We start from the raw sequence: 16223 nt of genomic DNA, 5'->3' as shown, positions 1-16223 counted from the left end.
TCTTTTTGAGATTGGGTTTTGAAAAATATATTACTCCACAGTTTGACACTTGCCTTGCTTTTGCCGCCTAGTAAACAAAATTCAGCTTTGGATTCTCTCTTTTTTTAAAGACGAGAAAACCTGCTGTGTTTCCCTCCCAGTGTTGGAAAGTATAATAAGTGTGCATAACGTGTGCATCCTTTCCATTGTCCAGATCTTGTTCACCAAGTGGAATTGTGTAGCATGTGGCTGCTTTACAGTGTGAGACTTGTGACAGTGGTATGAATGTAAGTTGACTGGTTTAAGTCCGTGTAACATCAGTTGTTCACATGGGTGCAAAAGCGCTTTTTTTTTTTTTTTTTTGAGATTATTACGATCTTAAAAATGCAGCTTTATTGTTTCAGTGTTTTGTTACTTTGTCAGCACTGGACTGGCACACAGAGAACGTGTGCCAACCGTTTTGCCGGATTGTTTATCCCATTCATTGTAAGTGGGTAAATCCCATCCCATTTATCCCATTCGTGTCACTTCTTGGAAACCTGAAGGATGGGAAGCTCCTGGGTGTGTAGATCCCGGTGTCGAGGCAACGTATTTGTTTGTATCATTTGTCCTCGGAGGCCTGATGACGTGCCTGGCCACCTTGTAAGCCTCAAGGCTTCATCGGCTTATAGACTGTAGCTAACTGTAGTGTCGCCTGATCTTTGGTCTTCAGATTGCCCAGGAAGGAGAGTTTGGGGTGACTTTTACACCAAAGATTACTTTGTATTTATTTAAGAAAGGAGAAAACAATAATATCCTGAAATTGAAACTCAGTGTTCAGCTTGCCTCTGTCTGAGCCCTTGGCTGTGTCCCTCCTGTCGTTCTGGGAGCATCTCCTGGGAGCTCGTCAAGAGTGCAGGCTGCTGAGCCCGAGCATGGACTTTTCAGGATCCTCAGGCGGCTCGGGTCTGGTCGCACCGGGGGAGCACTGGTGCGCGTGGCGTGCCACGTGACTCAGAGGCCTGTGATCGTTCTCAGGACTCTGCCTCTTACCAGCATCTCATGTCACTCGGCGACGGCCACCTTCGGTAACCCCCAAGATTGATCGTTAGAATGTCCATGTTTCAAAACGACCTCTAGGGACTTCCCTGGTGGTCCAGTGGCTGAGACTCCACGCTCCCAATGCAGGGGGCCCAGGTTCCATTCCTGGTCAGGGAACTAGACCCGACGCACCGCAACTAGAGACTCCACATGTCGCCAACCTGGATGGAAGGCCCCACATGCCACAGCTAAGACCCGGCACAGCCAAATAAATAAGTGGGTTAAGGGTGTTGGAACAGCACAGATTACAGACAGCTGGAGTTTGAAGACAAAAACAGACGTACGTATACACATACATTACATGTCCAGCAGGAAAAATTAAGTTCTTAGGTGTAAGAAAGGACAGAGGAGTAAGAGGTAGGCGCTGTACAGCCCTCTGTCCTGCCTCCCCTCAGCGGTGTCACAGGGTGCCCCTGTCTGCTTTGGGAATGGTGACTGATACACGCTCCTGCTCCCTCTTTTTCTAGCTTCAAAATCTATGCAAGAAGGCTGGGGCAGCGGCGGGGACGACGCGAACCTCGGCGCCAGTCAGTGGGAGGACGAGGACGGGGGCATGTGGAACAACGCGGCTTCGCAGGAGAGCCCCTCTTCCTGCAGCTCTTGGGGGAACGCTCCCAAGAAAGGGCTCCAGAAGGTGCGTGTGGCCCCGGGGTGGGAGGGTGAATGCTGAGCCCTGCGCGGTGTCAAGGTGGTCTCTCCAGTTAGTGACAGAGAGAGCCGAGGCTCTCAGAGTGCCCTGAGGACCCTGGGGGTCCTGAGGCCCTCTTAGGGGGTCTCTGCCGAGCGCAGAGCGTGACACGGCATTGCTGTCACAGCAGCGTGAAAGCAGGGACTGATGCGTGAATCCAGATGCTTCCGTGAAGCCGCACAGTGGAGAGGGGTCCAGCCAGGTGTGACAGTGCCACTTGTCTCACCAAAAATTTTTGTTCTAGAAAATATAATTGTTTTCCATTAAAAAAATATTGTTATGTTAACATATAATGGGGCACGTTGTGCATGTATGTGCGTGCGTGCTCAGTCCTCTTGGACTCCTTTTGACCCCTTGGGCTGTAGCCCACCAGGCTCCTCTGTCCATGGGATTTCCCAGGCAGGAATACTGGAGCGGGTTGCCATTCTCTTCTCCAGGGGATCTTCCCAACCCAGGGATCAAACCCACATCCCTTGTGTCTCCTACTTGTCATAGGACATCAAAAAAAAAAAAAATTATAATAACCTGAATGTACATTGATGGCATAAGTAGTTAAATTATGCTACCTCCATATTATGAAAAACTAAAAAAAATTTTTTAAAGAAACTTTAAACATACTCATATGAAAAGATCACCAAAATATATCGCTAAGTGAAAGACAAGGCACAGAATCTTTGTCTAGCACATCCCCGATTTTAGGGAGCAGAGGAAGAGGAGAGAGAAGTGGATGTGTGAGTCACACGCACACTCCTAACAGCCTCTGTAGAATTCAGAACTGTCTGGAAGGATGAGAAAGCAAAGGAGAACTCAGCGGACTGGGCGTGGAGTAGGAGGAAGATGCTTCCCTGTGCCCCTCGTTTCTGCTCTCGAATCGTGTGAATGTATTATCCATTTAAAACAATTCCAGTTTGAAAGCCACTCAATTGGCAGTTAGCAGAGCCCAGAAACTAAAACCTGGGCTTCAAATTAGGTCTTTTCACAGGCTGGCTGGCAAAGCATCCAATTAATGACCAGAAACACCGAACTGGTGAATTAAAATATTGTGTATTCTTGGCAAACCTGGCTCTGGTTGCACAGGAAGGATTGTAATCACCTCCAGAGAGGCTGCTTCCTTGAGAAAAGCCAGCATGTTCGTTTACAGTCACCTACAAACTGTGCCCTGTGACTCTGGCACTAGTGGAAAAGGACCCACCTGCCAACGCAGGAGACATAAGAGACACAGGTTCAAACCCTGGGTCCGAAAGATTCCCCTGGAGGAAGGCATGGCAGCCTACTCCAGTATTCTTGCCTGAAGAATCCCATAGACCGAGGAGCCTGGCAGGCTATAGTCCATGGGGTCGCAAAGAGTCGGACACGACTGAAGTTATTTACCAGGTTCCCCCCCCTTTATTTATTTATTTTGAGGCTAATTACTTTACAGTATTGTATTGGTTTTGCCATACACTGACATGAATCTGCCACGTGTGTACATGTGTTCCCCATCCTGAACCCCCCTTCCACCTCCCTCCCCATCCCATCCCTCTGGGTCATCCCAGTGCACCAGCCCCGAGCACCCTAAATCATGCATCGAACCTGGACTGGCGATCCGTTTCACATATGATAATATATATGTTTCAATGCCATTCTCCCAGGTTTGTTTTTTTTTTTTTTAATAAGCTTTTTAAACTTTATTTCTTTATTTTTGACTGCCCTGGGTCTTCATTGCTGTGCCCTGGCTTTTCTCTAGTTGTGGCGAGCCGGGGCCACTCTCCAGTTGCAGTGAGCGGGCTTCTCATGGCAGTGGCTTCCGTTGTAGGGAAGCGCTCTAGGCGCTCAGGCCTGTATGGTTGTGGCACCTGGGCTTCATTGCTCCTTGGCATGTGGGATCCTCCTCAAGTAAAGTAAAATTTAAAAACTCGACGCACATGCCCATGGAGGGTACTGGTGGGCCAAGAGGCATCACCTCCGAGTTGAAACCATCTCTGGCAGTTGGAGTCAGGAGCCTGGCATGGCCCCTGGGGTCGAACCCGAGTCCCCTTAGTTGGGAGGCGGCCTCTTCCCTGCGGTACCTGCAGGGAGTCCCAGGCCCGGATGTGAAAGCGCTGTGAAGGATAGTTTGTATGAGGTGTGGATGCATCGTTGGACCCCCCTCCTTGCAGGAGGCCCCGCAAAGGCCCCGCGGCCCCCTCTCCACCCCGCCCCCCTTTCCTCTTCGGTCAACTCCCTCCTCCTGTCTTCACCCTCCCCTCACCACTGTCTCCTCACTGTCTTCTCCGCCCCAAAGACCATGAGTTAACAGAATTAACAGGTTTTTTCGTTCCTTTCATCTTGTTGTCTTTTCATCCTGTTGGAACGAACACCCTGTATTTTGTCATCTTTTAGAAGAAAGCTTATAAAAGGACACAAGCCATGTAATTTTTAGTAGATTTTATATGGTTATTACAGGGTTGTGTTCAAGGGAGCACCTAGCATGCTTATCTGATCATGGATGCAGTTCCTATTTGTGATGAACGAAATGCATCCTCTGAGGGGAAAGAATCATTATCTTGCCTTTTTTAAGTCCATACATCACACACACACATGCCAACTGCGAAAGCACCCTGAAGCATTCCGTAGCAGAAGCCACCAGACACTGTCAGGTGGCGGGGAGCGCAGCATTGCTCAGGCTAACATGGGGTGCTGTGACTTTAAATCAACATGAGCTTTGGGCGTCCCCCATTTCTGGAAGAAATGCATTATTAAAATGTGGCTCATGTGGACCTAGAGAACATCATACAGAGTGAAGTAGGCCCGAAGGAAAAAAGCAAATATATATTAAGGCATCTAAGTGGAATCTAGAAAAATGTTACAGAAGCTCTTGTTTGCAGAGCAGAAATAGACACAGAGAGGACAAATGTATGGATACCAAGGGGGAAGGGAAGGGTGGGAGGAGCTGGAAGATTGGGAGTGACACATGTACCTATTGATTCTATGTATAAAATAAATAACCAACGAGAACCTACTATACTGCCCTGTGGTGACCTGAATGGGAAGGAAACCCAAAAAAGAGGGGACAGGAATACATAGAGCTGCTGCACTTTGCTGTACAGTGGAGACTTAACAGTATTGTCGAGTAACTCTACTCCAATAAACAGTAATTCAAAACAATACCACAGAACCTGCCTCATGGACTTTCTCCTCCCACCCTTGGTTCTAGGGCATGAAAACATCTGGCAAGCAGGACGAGGCCTGGATCATGACCCGGCTGATCAAACAACTCACAGACATGGGCTTCCCGGTGACTGGCCCCCGTGCGCTGCCGCGTGTGTCCTGCCTGCGCCGCCCTGTTGCGTCCGGTGTCTACCTTTGTCACGTGCAGCGCAGGAGGGAGACTCAGGGGATGAGCTTGTTGGCAAAACCTAACTTGTGCACACCCTTTTCACCTGGGCACTCCTGCTTAGGGGTTAGGATTTGCTTTGAACGACAGCAAAGATCCACATCCTTTCTATCTGGAAAGGTGTGAGACCCTTTTACTAGAATGAAAAACGATGGGTGACTTTTAATCTTCATTGGCTTATACAATTTTCTATTTTCTTTTCATCTAAAAGTGAGTTTTCATTCATTTCTGCAAGGTTGACCAAGATCTCAAGGGAGACCTCGGTATAAAGCACTAAAACCTTGCGTGCAGATAAAGAAACCCAAGCAGACCTGTTTGGTGCCCGAGTTTCAGATCATGTGTAGCGAGAGCTGGAGATCTTAGGGTGTGCCTCTGAAAATGGCTCCCCATCTCTTCAGTTCCCAAGAGCCAGTGGAAGCGTTCAGATCATGAACCATACCTCTTGCATCTGCCGAGTAGTCCCTTCAGATGTCTTCTCTCCAAATCTTTACTCAAATGAGCGTTTACCTTTTGGTTGCCATGGGTGCCCCTTCGGGATGGGTCTGGAGCGGCCCCAGACTGGAAGAGGGGACCACATACTTCTCACAGGGTGCAGGCCCCTGACCCCACACTCGCTCAGCCCGGGGCCCAGCCTCCCCACCCACTGCGAGGTGATGGGCCCAGAGTGGCCCCGCGGTACTTCAGCATCGAGCCTGCTTGGTCTCCACCAAGACTAGTCTGTTTCAATCCGAGAGATGATTATCAAAATGCATCCATTAGTACTTGTTTTGTGTTATGTTGTTTTTACATTTTTTGGCGAAAAGCAGTCAACAACAGACAATCCTGCAATCTGACTCTCCCCATGAGTCCCTGCGGCTGCCCTGGGAGAGGTCACCCTACTGACCACAGGGTCAGTGACAGGACTCCCCTGGCCATTTGGGGTTTAAAGTCGTCTTCCCTCTGAAAATCAATTCAACACATTTTCTTCTGACAAGGATTTTTATTTAGAAGACATTTGTCTCTAACCGCAGAAGAAAAGTATTTCCGGTTCCTAAACGGAGCAGCGTCAGGTCACTACTGATTGCGTCCCTGCGTAACGGTGCCCGAGCTCTTCACAAGCTTTCATTCTGTTACCACACCTCCTAATGAGAACTCCGCTTCCCTCCGCAGAGAGAGCCGGCTGAAGAGGCCTTGAAGAGCAACAACATGAATCTCGATCAGGCCATGAGTAAGTGCAAGAATGCACCTCAAGCACACTTTGTTTTAAAGATACGGGTTTGTGAGTCTCAGTGTTCTGAGTCATGGGTCAATGGTTGAACACGTGCTCAAGAGACAGGCCACCCGTAGGGTGTACACCTGCTGCAGGGCCAGTCCTTCAGGACGGGTGGTCTCCGGGGACAAACGGCCAAGCGCCACATGGAACCATGTCTGCTTTTCCTGTTTCTTTTTCTTTTCTTTTCTTTCATTTCTGCAACAAATAGGTGAATTGATACTGTCCTCATCTGTTTTGAGGAGGAGATAGTGACCCTCTTAGAGAAAGGTGCTGGGGCCCCGTGCCCAGCTTGTTGCCTGCTGAGGGAGCCGAAGTACTGAATGAGGAAATACTGAACCCTTGCTCCTTGGGGACACACAGGGATGAGGTTGTGCAAGCCTCTGGCCACAGCACTTCTGTCAGCCAGTCGATACGTTAACCCTGGGTGTGGGGGGCTGTGAGGAGAGTTGAGCTTTTTTTTTCCTTTCCTTTCCTCTGGCCATAACCTGCAGCATGTGGGGTCTCAGTTCCCCAACCAGGAATCGAACCCACACCCCCTGACAATGGAAGGCAGAGTCTTAGCCACTGGACTTCCTGGGAAGTCCTGTGTGTTTGTGTATAATACATATGTCTCATGAATAATCATATGCCAGCCATGTTTCTTTATAATAAAACCTTAGCTAAGAAGGGTGACGTGACCCTGGGTAGTTAATAATGATCATAGATTTTGTTCAATTTTCTACTCACACCAATGCCATCAGCTTTAAAAAAAAAAAAAAAAAATTCTTGTTTAAAAAAAGAAAAATAAGTCATCATCTTGTGAGTCCACAAACGTATCTGCTTTCCATCTTTTCTGAAGCTTCATCTCGCACTGTAGATGTTACTGTAGCTCCCTCCCCACAGCCTTACACACAGCTGGTGACTCTTCCTGTTCCAGCTGCACCCCCTTGTTGCTCATCAGCAGCTGCTGAACAAGGCAGGCGCCATGCAGCCTTCTAATGCTCAGGACGTTGGCTTGGGGACCATGGGGACCATTGAAATGACCAACAGAGGGCACAGAGATGTCAAACCTGACCCCACATAGACCACGAGAAAGACACTTGTCACTTTGTGAGAGCCTGAGCCAGGAGGGCGGAGAAGGCAATGGCACCCCACTCCAGTCCTTTTGCCTAGAAAATCCCATGGACGGAGGAGCCTGGTAGGCTGCAGTTCATGGGGTCACTAGAGTCGGACACGACTAAGCGACTTCACTTTCACTTTTCACTTTCATGCATTGGAGAAGGAAATGGCAACCCACTCCAGTGTTCTTGCCTGGAGAATCCCAGGGACGGGAAGCCTGGTTGGCTGCCGTCTATGGGGTCGCACAGAGTCGGACACAACTGAAGTGACGCAACAGCAGCAGCAGCAGAGCCGGGAGGGATGGAGGGAGGGAGAGAGAGAGAGTGTGTGTGTGTGTGTGTGTGTGTGTGTGTGTGATCTGAGGTTCAGACTCTTCCCCGCCCTGTATGTGTCCACAGATGACCCAAAAGCACTGCGAGTTTTGATGTGGGGGCTACAAGTGTATTCTAGCAAGTAGGTGAATTCAGCAGCTCAGAATTCACAAATAATGAGGGTCAGACTTTATAATCGCATGCAAATGCCAGATGTGTGGTGTCAGCTGCCAGGACAGAGGGCCCGGGCATGATCTGTAGGGAGTTAGTCCTGCCTCCCCAGAGCTTCGAGGCAGCTGAACAGACACCAGTCCCTGAATCGAAGGAGCACAGGACAGACCTGTCTGGTTTGTGTTGTCGTGTCCCCAACGTCTGGACAGGTCCTTGCAGCGGAAGGGACTCAGCAGGTGGAAGTTGATGGGTATGAGGCGGGACAGCTGGGAAAAGGCCCTCTTAGGGAAGGAAGGGCCTAGCCCCCTTGGGGCAGGTGTGGCTGATAGGGAGCAGGGCTGATAGGGAGCAGGGGCCAGACCACAGCCTTCCGCGCTTGGCCCTGTCCTCTGGGGGTGAAGGTCTTGACTCCTTCCCTGAGATGTCGGCTGGCACCTGTCTGTGCTCAGCACTCGCAGCCAACCCCCTGGGCATCTCGTTCCAAACGCTGCCTCTATCTGCTGTGCCCCAGGCGCTCTGCTGGAAAAGAAGGTGGACGTGGACAAGCGTGGACTGGGAGTGACCGACTACAACGGGATGGTCACCAAGCCCCTTGGCTGCCGCCCACCAATCTCCAAAGAGTCTTCCGTGGACCGCCCCACCTTCCTTGACAAGGTATGCGTTTAGGTGGCTTTTTGTTTGTTTTTAACAAGACATGTTTTTCATTTTTACTGTGTTGGATTAGAAAGTTACTGGACTGTAATATTTAAGTGACTTTTACCCATTTTTCTAGTATATGTGAATGTTTGACTCAAAAGAGGTAGTGTTATAAGTATTTCATATGATGTGATGAATAAAAATACTGAAATTGAAAACTGATTTTCATGCCAGTGGGTAAACTTGGCCGCTTGAATTTGTCCTGTAGACGAGAGTCATCAGATTTCTATTTTATGGTCTTACGTGCACAGTTCTTCCCATTGGAAATGAAGTGTTACATGTTTAATCTCAGAAGAAGGGTCTAGAAGTGGTTGGGCGTGGGCCTTGCTCGGATGAGCCACTTCAGAAAACCCACAGGTGTGGGGAAATCACCTTAGGTGTTTTAGCAGCTGGAGTCGCCATTTCACTCCCCTCAGTACTGGCCTGCTTGGTGCAGTTTCTCCAGACCGGTGTGACCTCAGAGGGGGTCACACCAGTGACAGCTTCACAGTTTCCCGTTTAGCTCGATCAAAATGTCTGGCCTTGAGAAAAATAATAGAAGCAAGGAAAGACAGCTCTAAAGCAGATAGACACAAAAAGCAGGCTCGCAGGAGAAGAGGCGAGAGCTGGTCTTTGTTCTCGGATACACAGTGTCTTCAACCAGAGCTCTACGCAATGGAGTCCTCACTGTGCCCGGCACCACTGTGTCCGAGGACATCGGAATTTCAGACAACAATGAATCACTTGTGACCATACTTAGTCTGCAATATTATCAGGCGTTTATCTGAAATTCCAGTTTAACTCAGCATCCTGAATTTTTATTTGCCAAGTGTGGGACCCTGTCTTATTTCTGTATCTTTAAAATCTGAAATAATACTCTAGGCTTGTTGTGAAGTTAGATGAGGTAAATTTACAAAGGACCTGATGCCTCAGTAAATGTAAAAAAAAAATAATAAGGTTTTTGTCTGCTTTATAATTTACCTTATTATTAGGTTAAGTCATATGAAATCAAAAACAGATGAATATCAGCAGATCGCAACCTAGTGTATACCTAGAGCCTTGTTAGTAAGTTCTCAGAGGAGCCTGTTTGTTTGAAAACGGTGGTTAAAGTGTTTTCCAACTAAGACTTACGCTGTCTCTCTCCTGACCTCCCCATAGGCAGGGCTGGTAGTGATGAGACTATGTAAGCTGACATGCGTGTTTGTAAAATAATTGTTAAAATGAAAACAGCGTCTTAATCCTGTTTCTCTTTTTTCTTTTCCCCTCTTCCTTTTGCCCATTTCTCCACCTCTCGTCTACACGTTTTTGATCTTTCACTCCTTTATGTTCATCCACACTCCTGTCTGCGTCCTGGGAACTTGTGCTTTGTGTGTGGACGGGCCCTGCCCACAGCTCACGCTTTCTTTCCCCAATCAGGATGGCGGCCTCGTGGAAGAGCCCACGACTTCACCATTTTTGCCTTCACCAAGCCTGAAGCCCCCCCTTTCCAACAGTGCACTCCCCAGCCAGGCCCTGGGCGGGATTGCCTCAGGGCTGGGCATGCAAAACTTGAATTCTGCTAGACAGGTAAGGCTGCTGGCAGAGGCTCACCGGGGTCTCCTTTATGTGCCTTTAAATCAGTGTGTTTGAGGCATGAACTTTATTTTTAATTAATACCTGATATGAAAATAGCACTGAACCTGTAAAGGGAACTGAACTATGACAAGGATTTCCTTTCAAGTGAAGTACTGCTGTCAAGAAATGAATCCAATTCTAGAAATTTAACCATGTTACCGGAAATGCTTCAAAGTTATTTCTGCATGTAACTGAAATGTGAGTGCATTCAACACCCATGGTGCCAATGTACTGCTCCTGAAGTGACGCGGGCTACAGGCAGTCCTCAGCTGCTGGGTCTATTCACAGGTCGAGGCGGTGCTGTTCTGTCTCTCCTGACCATGGACACCTTAAATGCATTATTAATCTGCAGGAAAACACCATACTCTCCCTTCTTCCCCAGAAATAGAGATGACAGCTCCTGCAGGTTCTCAGTGGTTTTCAGAGTGATTTTGGCCTCGTTCCCTGCCTTTGACAGTCGTGGAGAAGGTGCAAGTCACTGTCAGACGTCCGTGAGGCAGGACCTGGGGTTTTGAACGATGGCCGCCTCATGTCACTTCTCTCCCCTGGGATGAAATGACATGAAAGCAAGCACATGTCCTTCCCGTCCCTGGAACTGTCCTTGATTTCCTCCTGGCTGAGGCTCACACGCACACAGCTCTGAGCCTTCTCTTCCAGCGATGCTGTGAGGTTGGGGGTGGCCAAGGCCAGTTTTCAGCAGCACCCCAGTCCACGGAGTCCCCACCGCTGTCTCATGTTGTCCATGGGGCTCATCAGGCGGCAGTGGAGGTTTCAGCTGCCGCTGGGGACTCAGAGGCCAGGCCAACGGCCCCGAGGGTCAGATAACTCAACCAGGAGATAGAAAGAAACACTCAGTATAGTTCCTGTATTTAACACAAACTTACCAGCCTGAATTTGTCCATATATTCAGGTTCAGGTCTTGTTGAGCTCAGTTATATTTCCTTTTAGAAAACGTTTTCTCTCTGGTTAGTGATCCCTGCCCGTTACCCCAGCACAGATGGTGCCCACACCCACATGTGTGCCGGTCCCCTGCGGAGCTCAGTGTTACTTTAGTGCCCTTGAACATGATGGGCTTGTCGTGGGCTACCTAAAACCAGCTCTGTGTGGCTTCTGTGATCTACAGATGTGGGTAAGCTTTGCAGGCGGATTTTCTGTCATCTGTACCCAATTTGAACAGCATTTCTTTTTTTTCCAACTTTTTATCTTATGTTGGAGTATAGCTGATTAACAGTGTTGTGGTAGTTTCGGGTGGACAACAAAGGGACTCGGCCATGCGTATACGTGTGTCCGTCTCCTCCCAGCTCCCCTCCCGTCCCGGCTGCCACGTAAGGTTGCGCAGAGTCCCCGTGCTGCACAGTTGGTCCTTGCTGGTTCCCCACTTTACTTACGGCAGTGTGTACACACCCGCCCCAGACTCCCTAAACATGCTTCCCCCAGTCCTCCTTCTCGGCAACCATAAGTGAACAGTACTTTTTTATTCTTTGGATCATGGGGCTTTTGGTGGAAAAGAAACCTCACTTATACTGAAAATCATTATCTTAATCTGTATATTCTCTCTCTCTTTTTTTCTTTTAGTGCTTGTGTTGTTATTTATTTATTTATTTTTTAATTGGAAGATAATTGCTTTATAATGTTGTATTGCTTTCTGCCATATGTCAGCATGAATCAGCCCCCTTGAGCTATATGTATGCTCCCTCCCCCTTGAGCCACCCACCCCATCTCACCCTGGGGTTGTCACAGAGCACCAGGCTGAGCTCCCTGTGTCATATAGCAACTTCTCACTAGCCATCTGTTTTACACATGGTAATGTATATATTTCTATGCTACTCTCTCAATTCATCCCAGCTTTTCCTGCTCCCACTGTGTCCATAAGTCTGAACAGCACTTTTTTTTTTAAGTCCCATCAGTTTAATAATAATAATAACAAAAATGGAAGATGGAGGGGGCAGGAAAGAGACCTCTGGGACAGGGGCGTAGGGAGCCCTGCTCATGGCGCCAGGCCTGGCCACTGGGCCCTTGGTATTGCTGTTGCTATGAGCTCAGGGGGGCAGCAGTTGTTCTGTGGGGGCCGCCCTTCACCTGGGTCAGAGGACCCTTCTGGGACATGCTGTGGACAGCCCTCGTTAAGCCTTCCATCTGGTGCGAGTTGTGCGTGGCAGGAATCCGGTGCGGTTTTGCCCCCGCCTGCTCCTGCAGTGACGATGTAACCACCCCTCCCTCCCCATCTGCAGACACCGAGTGGCAATCTGGGCATGTTTGGCAGCAGCGGAGCAGCGCCCGCCAGGACCATGCAGCAGCCGCCGCAGCCGCCCGTGCCGCCCCTGAGCTCCTCCCAGCCCAGTCTCCGTGCTCAAGTGCCTCAGTTTCTATCCCCTCAGGTCAGACTGGCGCCCGCGTCGCAGGGAGAGTGGGCCAGCCCTCGCGCGTGAACCTGTCCACCCGACCCTCCTGTCCTGGGAGGCATGCCCAGACCCCTCCCCGAGGACCGGGCCCCCTCCTGTCAGAGCGCTTGGGCCAGTGGCACACACTAGTGACGGGACGTCTGTCCTGGTCGCAAGAAGATTATTCAGATGAACCCGCTGAATTGCCCTAGACTGGTGGGGGAGCAAAGAGGCTCATGAAATTGCTTAGGATGTAAAAGAAACTTCTTAGAATCAGTGAAGGGCTGAATAACGCTTCGGTGACAAACTAAATGGGACAACATATAACAGTGCCTATGTTACAGACTGTCAGTTACGTTTATTTAAAAAAAGAAAGCAAACAGAATTCAGAAAAAGGATGTTGTTGTTTTGTGTAACTATAAAGCATTGTGTCAACTTTTTTCATGATAATATCGTTTACTTTTAGAACATTCCATTATTTTAGACTTTGGGCTGAGGTTTTCATTATAATGTTACAGTCCTCATTACCCCTTGTAAGAATGCTCAATAATAAACTAAAATGGTAAATCATAGAATTTTATCCTTGGGTTGGGAAGATTCCCTGGAAAAGAGAGTGGCAGCCCACTCCAGTATTAGAGTCTGGGAAATCCCACGGACAGAGGGAGCTTGGCAGGCTACAGTCCATGAGGTCGCAGAGTCGGACACGACTGAGCAAATAAAGCACCACCACACTTATTACTCTGTAATTGTTTAACCTGAAATGTATGCACGGAGTTGAGATGGCTGAAGTCTGGGTAAAAGAATAGTTAAATTTTGTAAACAGAATACACTCTTAAGATACAGTCTTTAGCCGCTACAACAGAGAGGCCCTGAAATACAGACCCTCAGACAAGACAGACAGGTACTTCTTGCCCAGGCAGCAGTGCAGAAAGCAGCAGCTCTGCCTGAGCCACGTCCCAGGAGGAAGAAAGACGAGAGACAGACCCCTTCCACTAACGTCCCACCACCTGGACTTGGTGACTCGGCCACCCCAGCGAGAGGGGCCTGGAGGCAGGGAGCAGCCTTCCCCACTCTCTGCAAACCAGCGTGTCCTGAGGATCACTCATCTGTGCGCCTTCATTTCAAGTGAAGGCTCTTAATGTGTTTTCTCTAAATTGACTTGCCTGCTTAGATAAATTTATTCTTGAAACTTTACATGTCCATCATAAATAGAAAAATCAACGTTTTCCTGATACCCGTTAGATGACTATAAAAGTAAAAGACGCCCTTCCGTGTACAACCTAAGATCACCTTGTGTAAACGTGTGATAAACGTACAAAGCACGCAGTGGGGAGCACCGAGCTGGCCAGGGCCAGGCTCCTGACGGCGCGGAGCAGTGAGCTCCAGGTGAGCAGGGAGGAAAGCTGAGTCACGGTCAGGGCTGGCAAGTCACGTGAGTGCCTGTGCCACACGGAGCCTGGGCACTTGGGACCCCCAGGAGGAATGTCTGGTCCCACAAGCAGGGAGAGGCCACTGCCTGAGCCGGTAAACTTGCGGAGGGGTCATTGCACGCCCTGTAACGAGGACCCTCTGGTCAGGTGGTGGTGCCGCCGCCTACCGAGCTCCTATGGGGATCGGTCCCAGCTGCCTGTCCGAGACGCAGAAGCCTGCCTCGAACTTCCTCCCAGGAAGGCATAGTGAAGTGAACATGCCTTCACTGTCTCCAGGCCTTGAATGATGCCCGCTCATCTTCACTTCAGCAGAAAACAGAATCAGTAACCGACAGGAGTAACACAGCACCTTAGAGCATTCATTCGTAACTAAAATATTTGGATGAAGATATCTCTTTATTGCCTTCTGTCACTCCCTCCTTCCCCTCCTCCCTTCCTTTCTTCCTTCTACATTCTCTGCTAAAACGTGCTAACTACTAATGCTGGAATGTCTGTAAATATTTTAATGGCTTTTGAAGTTCACTCATGAGACAAATACGACTGTCATTTAATCAATCAGTTTTGAACCTTGAAAAACTACACAGACAAGTAAATGTTTGAATAGAGTTCATGTCTAATGGTGCATTTTGTGTTAACAGGTTCAAGCACAGCTTTTGCAGTTTGCAGCAAAAAACATTGGTCTCAACCCTGCACTATTAACCTCGCCAATTAATCCTCAGCATATGACGATGTTGAACCAGCTCTATCAGCTGCAGCTGGTGAGTCAGGGCAGATCTGCTTGGGTTGTAGGACGTGGGAAGGGCATTCTCCACGTGTTCACGGGCACGAACCAGTTACGCGCACACCAGCCGATAAGTGTAGTTACTTTTATGCTCTTCTTCACGTCAGGGAATGTCGCTGAGACTTTCAGGAAGTTGGTAAACTATTAAAAGCATTAGCGGACTTCCCTGGTGGTCCAGTGGCTAAGATTCCAAGCTCCCAATGCAGGGGGCTTAGGTTCAATCCCTGGTCAGGGAGCTAGACCCCACATGCCACAACGAAGAGTTCAAATGCTGAAACTTTAAAAAAAAAAAGTCACACGTGTTGCAACAATGATTGAGGATCCTGTGTGTCGCAACTAAGACCCACGCAGCCAAATAAATAGGGTAATATTTTAATAAATAAAGATTTAGGAAGTTCTTCACTCCAGGGCATTTCCACTAGGCTTTGTGAATTCTCTGGCCCCTTCGTGATCTTCGTCTCCCCATCTGACAATTAGGCACATCTGTCAGCACTCAGCCAGCCTTTCTTATCCGAACACAGAACCAGCAAATCACTTCCTGGATTTTGTCTAAATTTTTCTGAGGATGATACACATAGATACCATTCTAGAAGCAAAAGACAAGTTACTTCATTACGTACAGTATCTGCCTCAGAGATTAGGACTTAATTCTCTCAGAATCCCTCTTGAGAAAGGCTGATGTAGTCTAATACTTCTTGAGAGTTTTATAGTTTAACATACGTTGAATTTTTAATTTTCAACAGGCTTTGCTTTTACCATGTAACACCATGGCATTGTATCCCTCGATGCATCCTGAATTTATATTCCCTGACGGACCCAGCGTTTGTTTCTTTCTTTAATATGTTGACACCTGATTTGCTTAGACATCTTGTCCAACAGCTTCATCTCGCAGAAAATTATCAGGAGTCATGAAGGAAGAAAAGAAAAGGCTCAAAGAGACAAAACCATGATGTCAGCCTTTCCTTATAGGGGAACCTTTCCTTACAGGATCAGGCTCTCAGTCCTGACCCTTTAGCATTTGTTAGACACACATCTGACCAGTCTGCGTGTCTGGTCCCCGGTGGTGGCCAGGTAGGGTGTGAGTGTCCTGGATGAGCCGAAATGAAGTACCCAATGCCCTGGGCCTGGGTTCCAGGCCACAACTGGACTTCATTCAGAAAAGGGAGCCTCGGGAACTTCCCTGGCGGTCCAGTAAGACTTCACTTTCCAATGCAGAGGGTGCACTTTAGATCCCTAGTTGGGGAGCCAAGATCCCACATGCCTCATGGCCAACGTAAAACAGAAGCAATATTGTAACAATCCAATAAAGACTTTAAAAATGGTCCACATCAAAAAAAAGAAAAAGGAGCCTCATGGACTGTGGTGTAAGGCCCCAGGGCCATCAGCGCCAGGAAGGGACCACTGACCT

At 48.6% G+C, this 16223-nt stretch overlaps 1 protein-coding gene across 7 annotated transcripts in view; it reads left to right on the top strand.

The window, feature by feature from the left end:
- TNRC6C (trinucleotide repeat containing adaptor 6C) overlaps positions 1 to 16223 on the top strand; it is a 115924-nt gene that overhangs the window by 82795 nt on the left and 16906 nt on the right. For 5 of the 7 annotated variants that reach the window (XR_009491605.1, XM_015458998.3, XM_005221299.5 and 2 more), the window contains 7 exons: positions 1527 to 1693; positions 4923 to 5003; positions 6252 to 6309; positions 8446 to 8588; positions 10002 to 10175; positions 12455 to 12601; positions 14673 to 14792. Coding sequence is in view for 6 of the 7 variants with exons in the window: in XM_015458998.3 (XP_015314484.2) it covers positions 1527 to 1693; positions 4923 to 5003; positions 6252 to 6309; positions 8446 to 8588; positions 10002 to 10175; positions 12455 to 12601; positions 14673 to 14792 (890 nt within the window). In the remaining variant the exon portion in view is untranslated. The remainder of the gene's footprint in view (positions 1 to 1526; positions 1694 to 4922; positions 5004 to 6251; positions 6310 to 8445; positions 8589 to 10001; positions 10176 to 12454; positions 12602 to 14672; positions 14793 to 16223) is intronic. The other 2 variants (XM_059878357.1, XM_010816590.4) reach the window with 1 other exon arrangement.

The sequence above is a fragment of the Bos taurus genome, chromosome 19, assembly GCF_002263795.3.
Source record: "Bos taurus isolate L1 Dominette 01449 registration number 42190680 breed Hereford chromosome 19, ARS-UCD2.0, whole genome shotgun sequence".
NCBI classification, from domain to species: Eukaryota; Metazoa; Chordata; class Mammalia; order Artiodactyla; family Bovidae; genus Bos; species Bos taurus.
The sequence above is the reverse complement of the archived record's forward strand: the minus strand, read 5'-3'. Positions and strand labels throughout refer to the sequence as shown.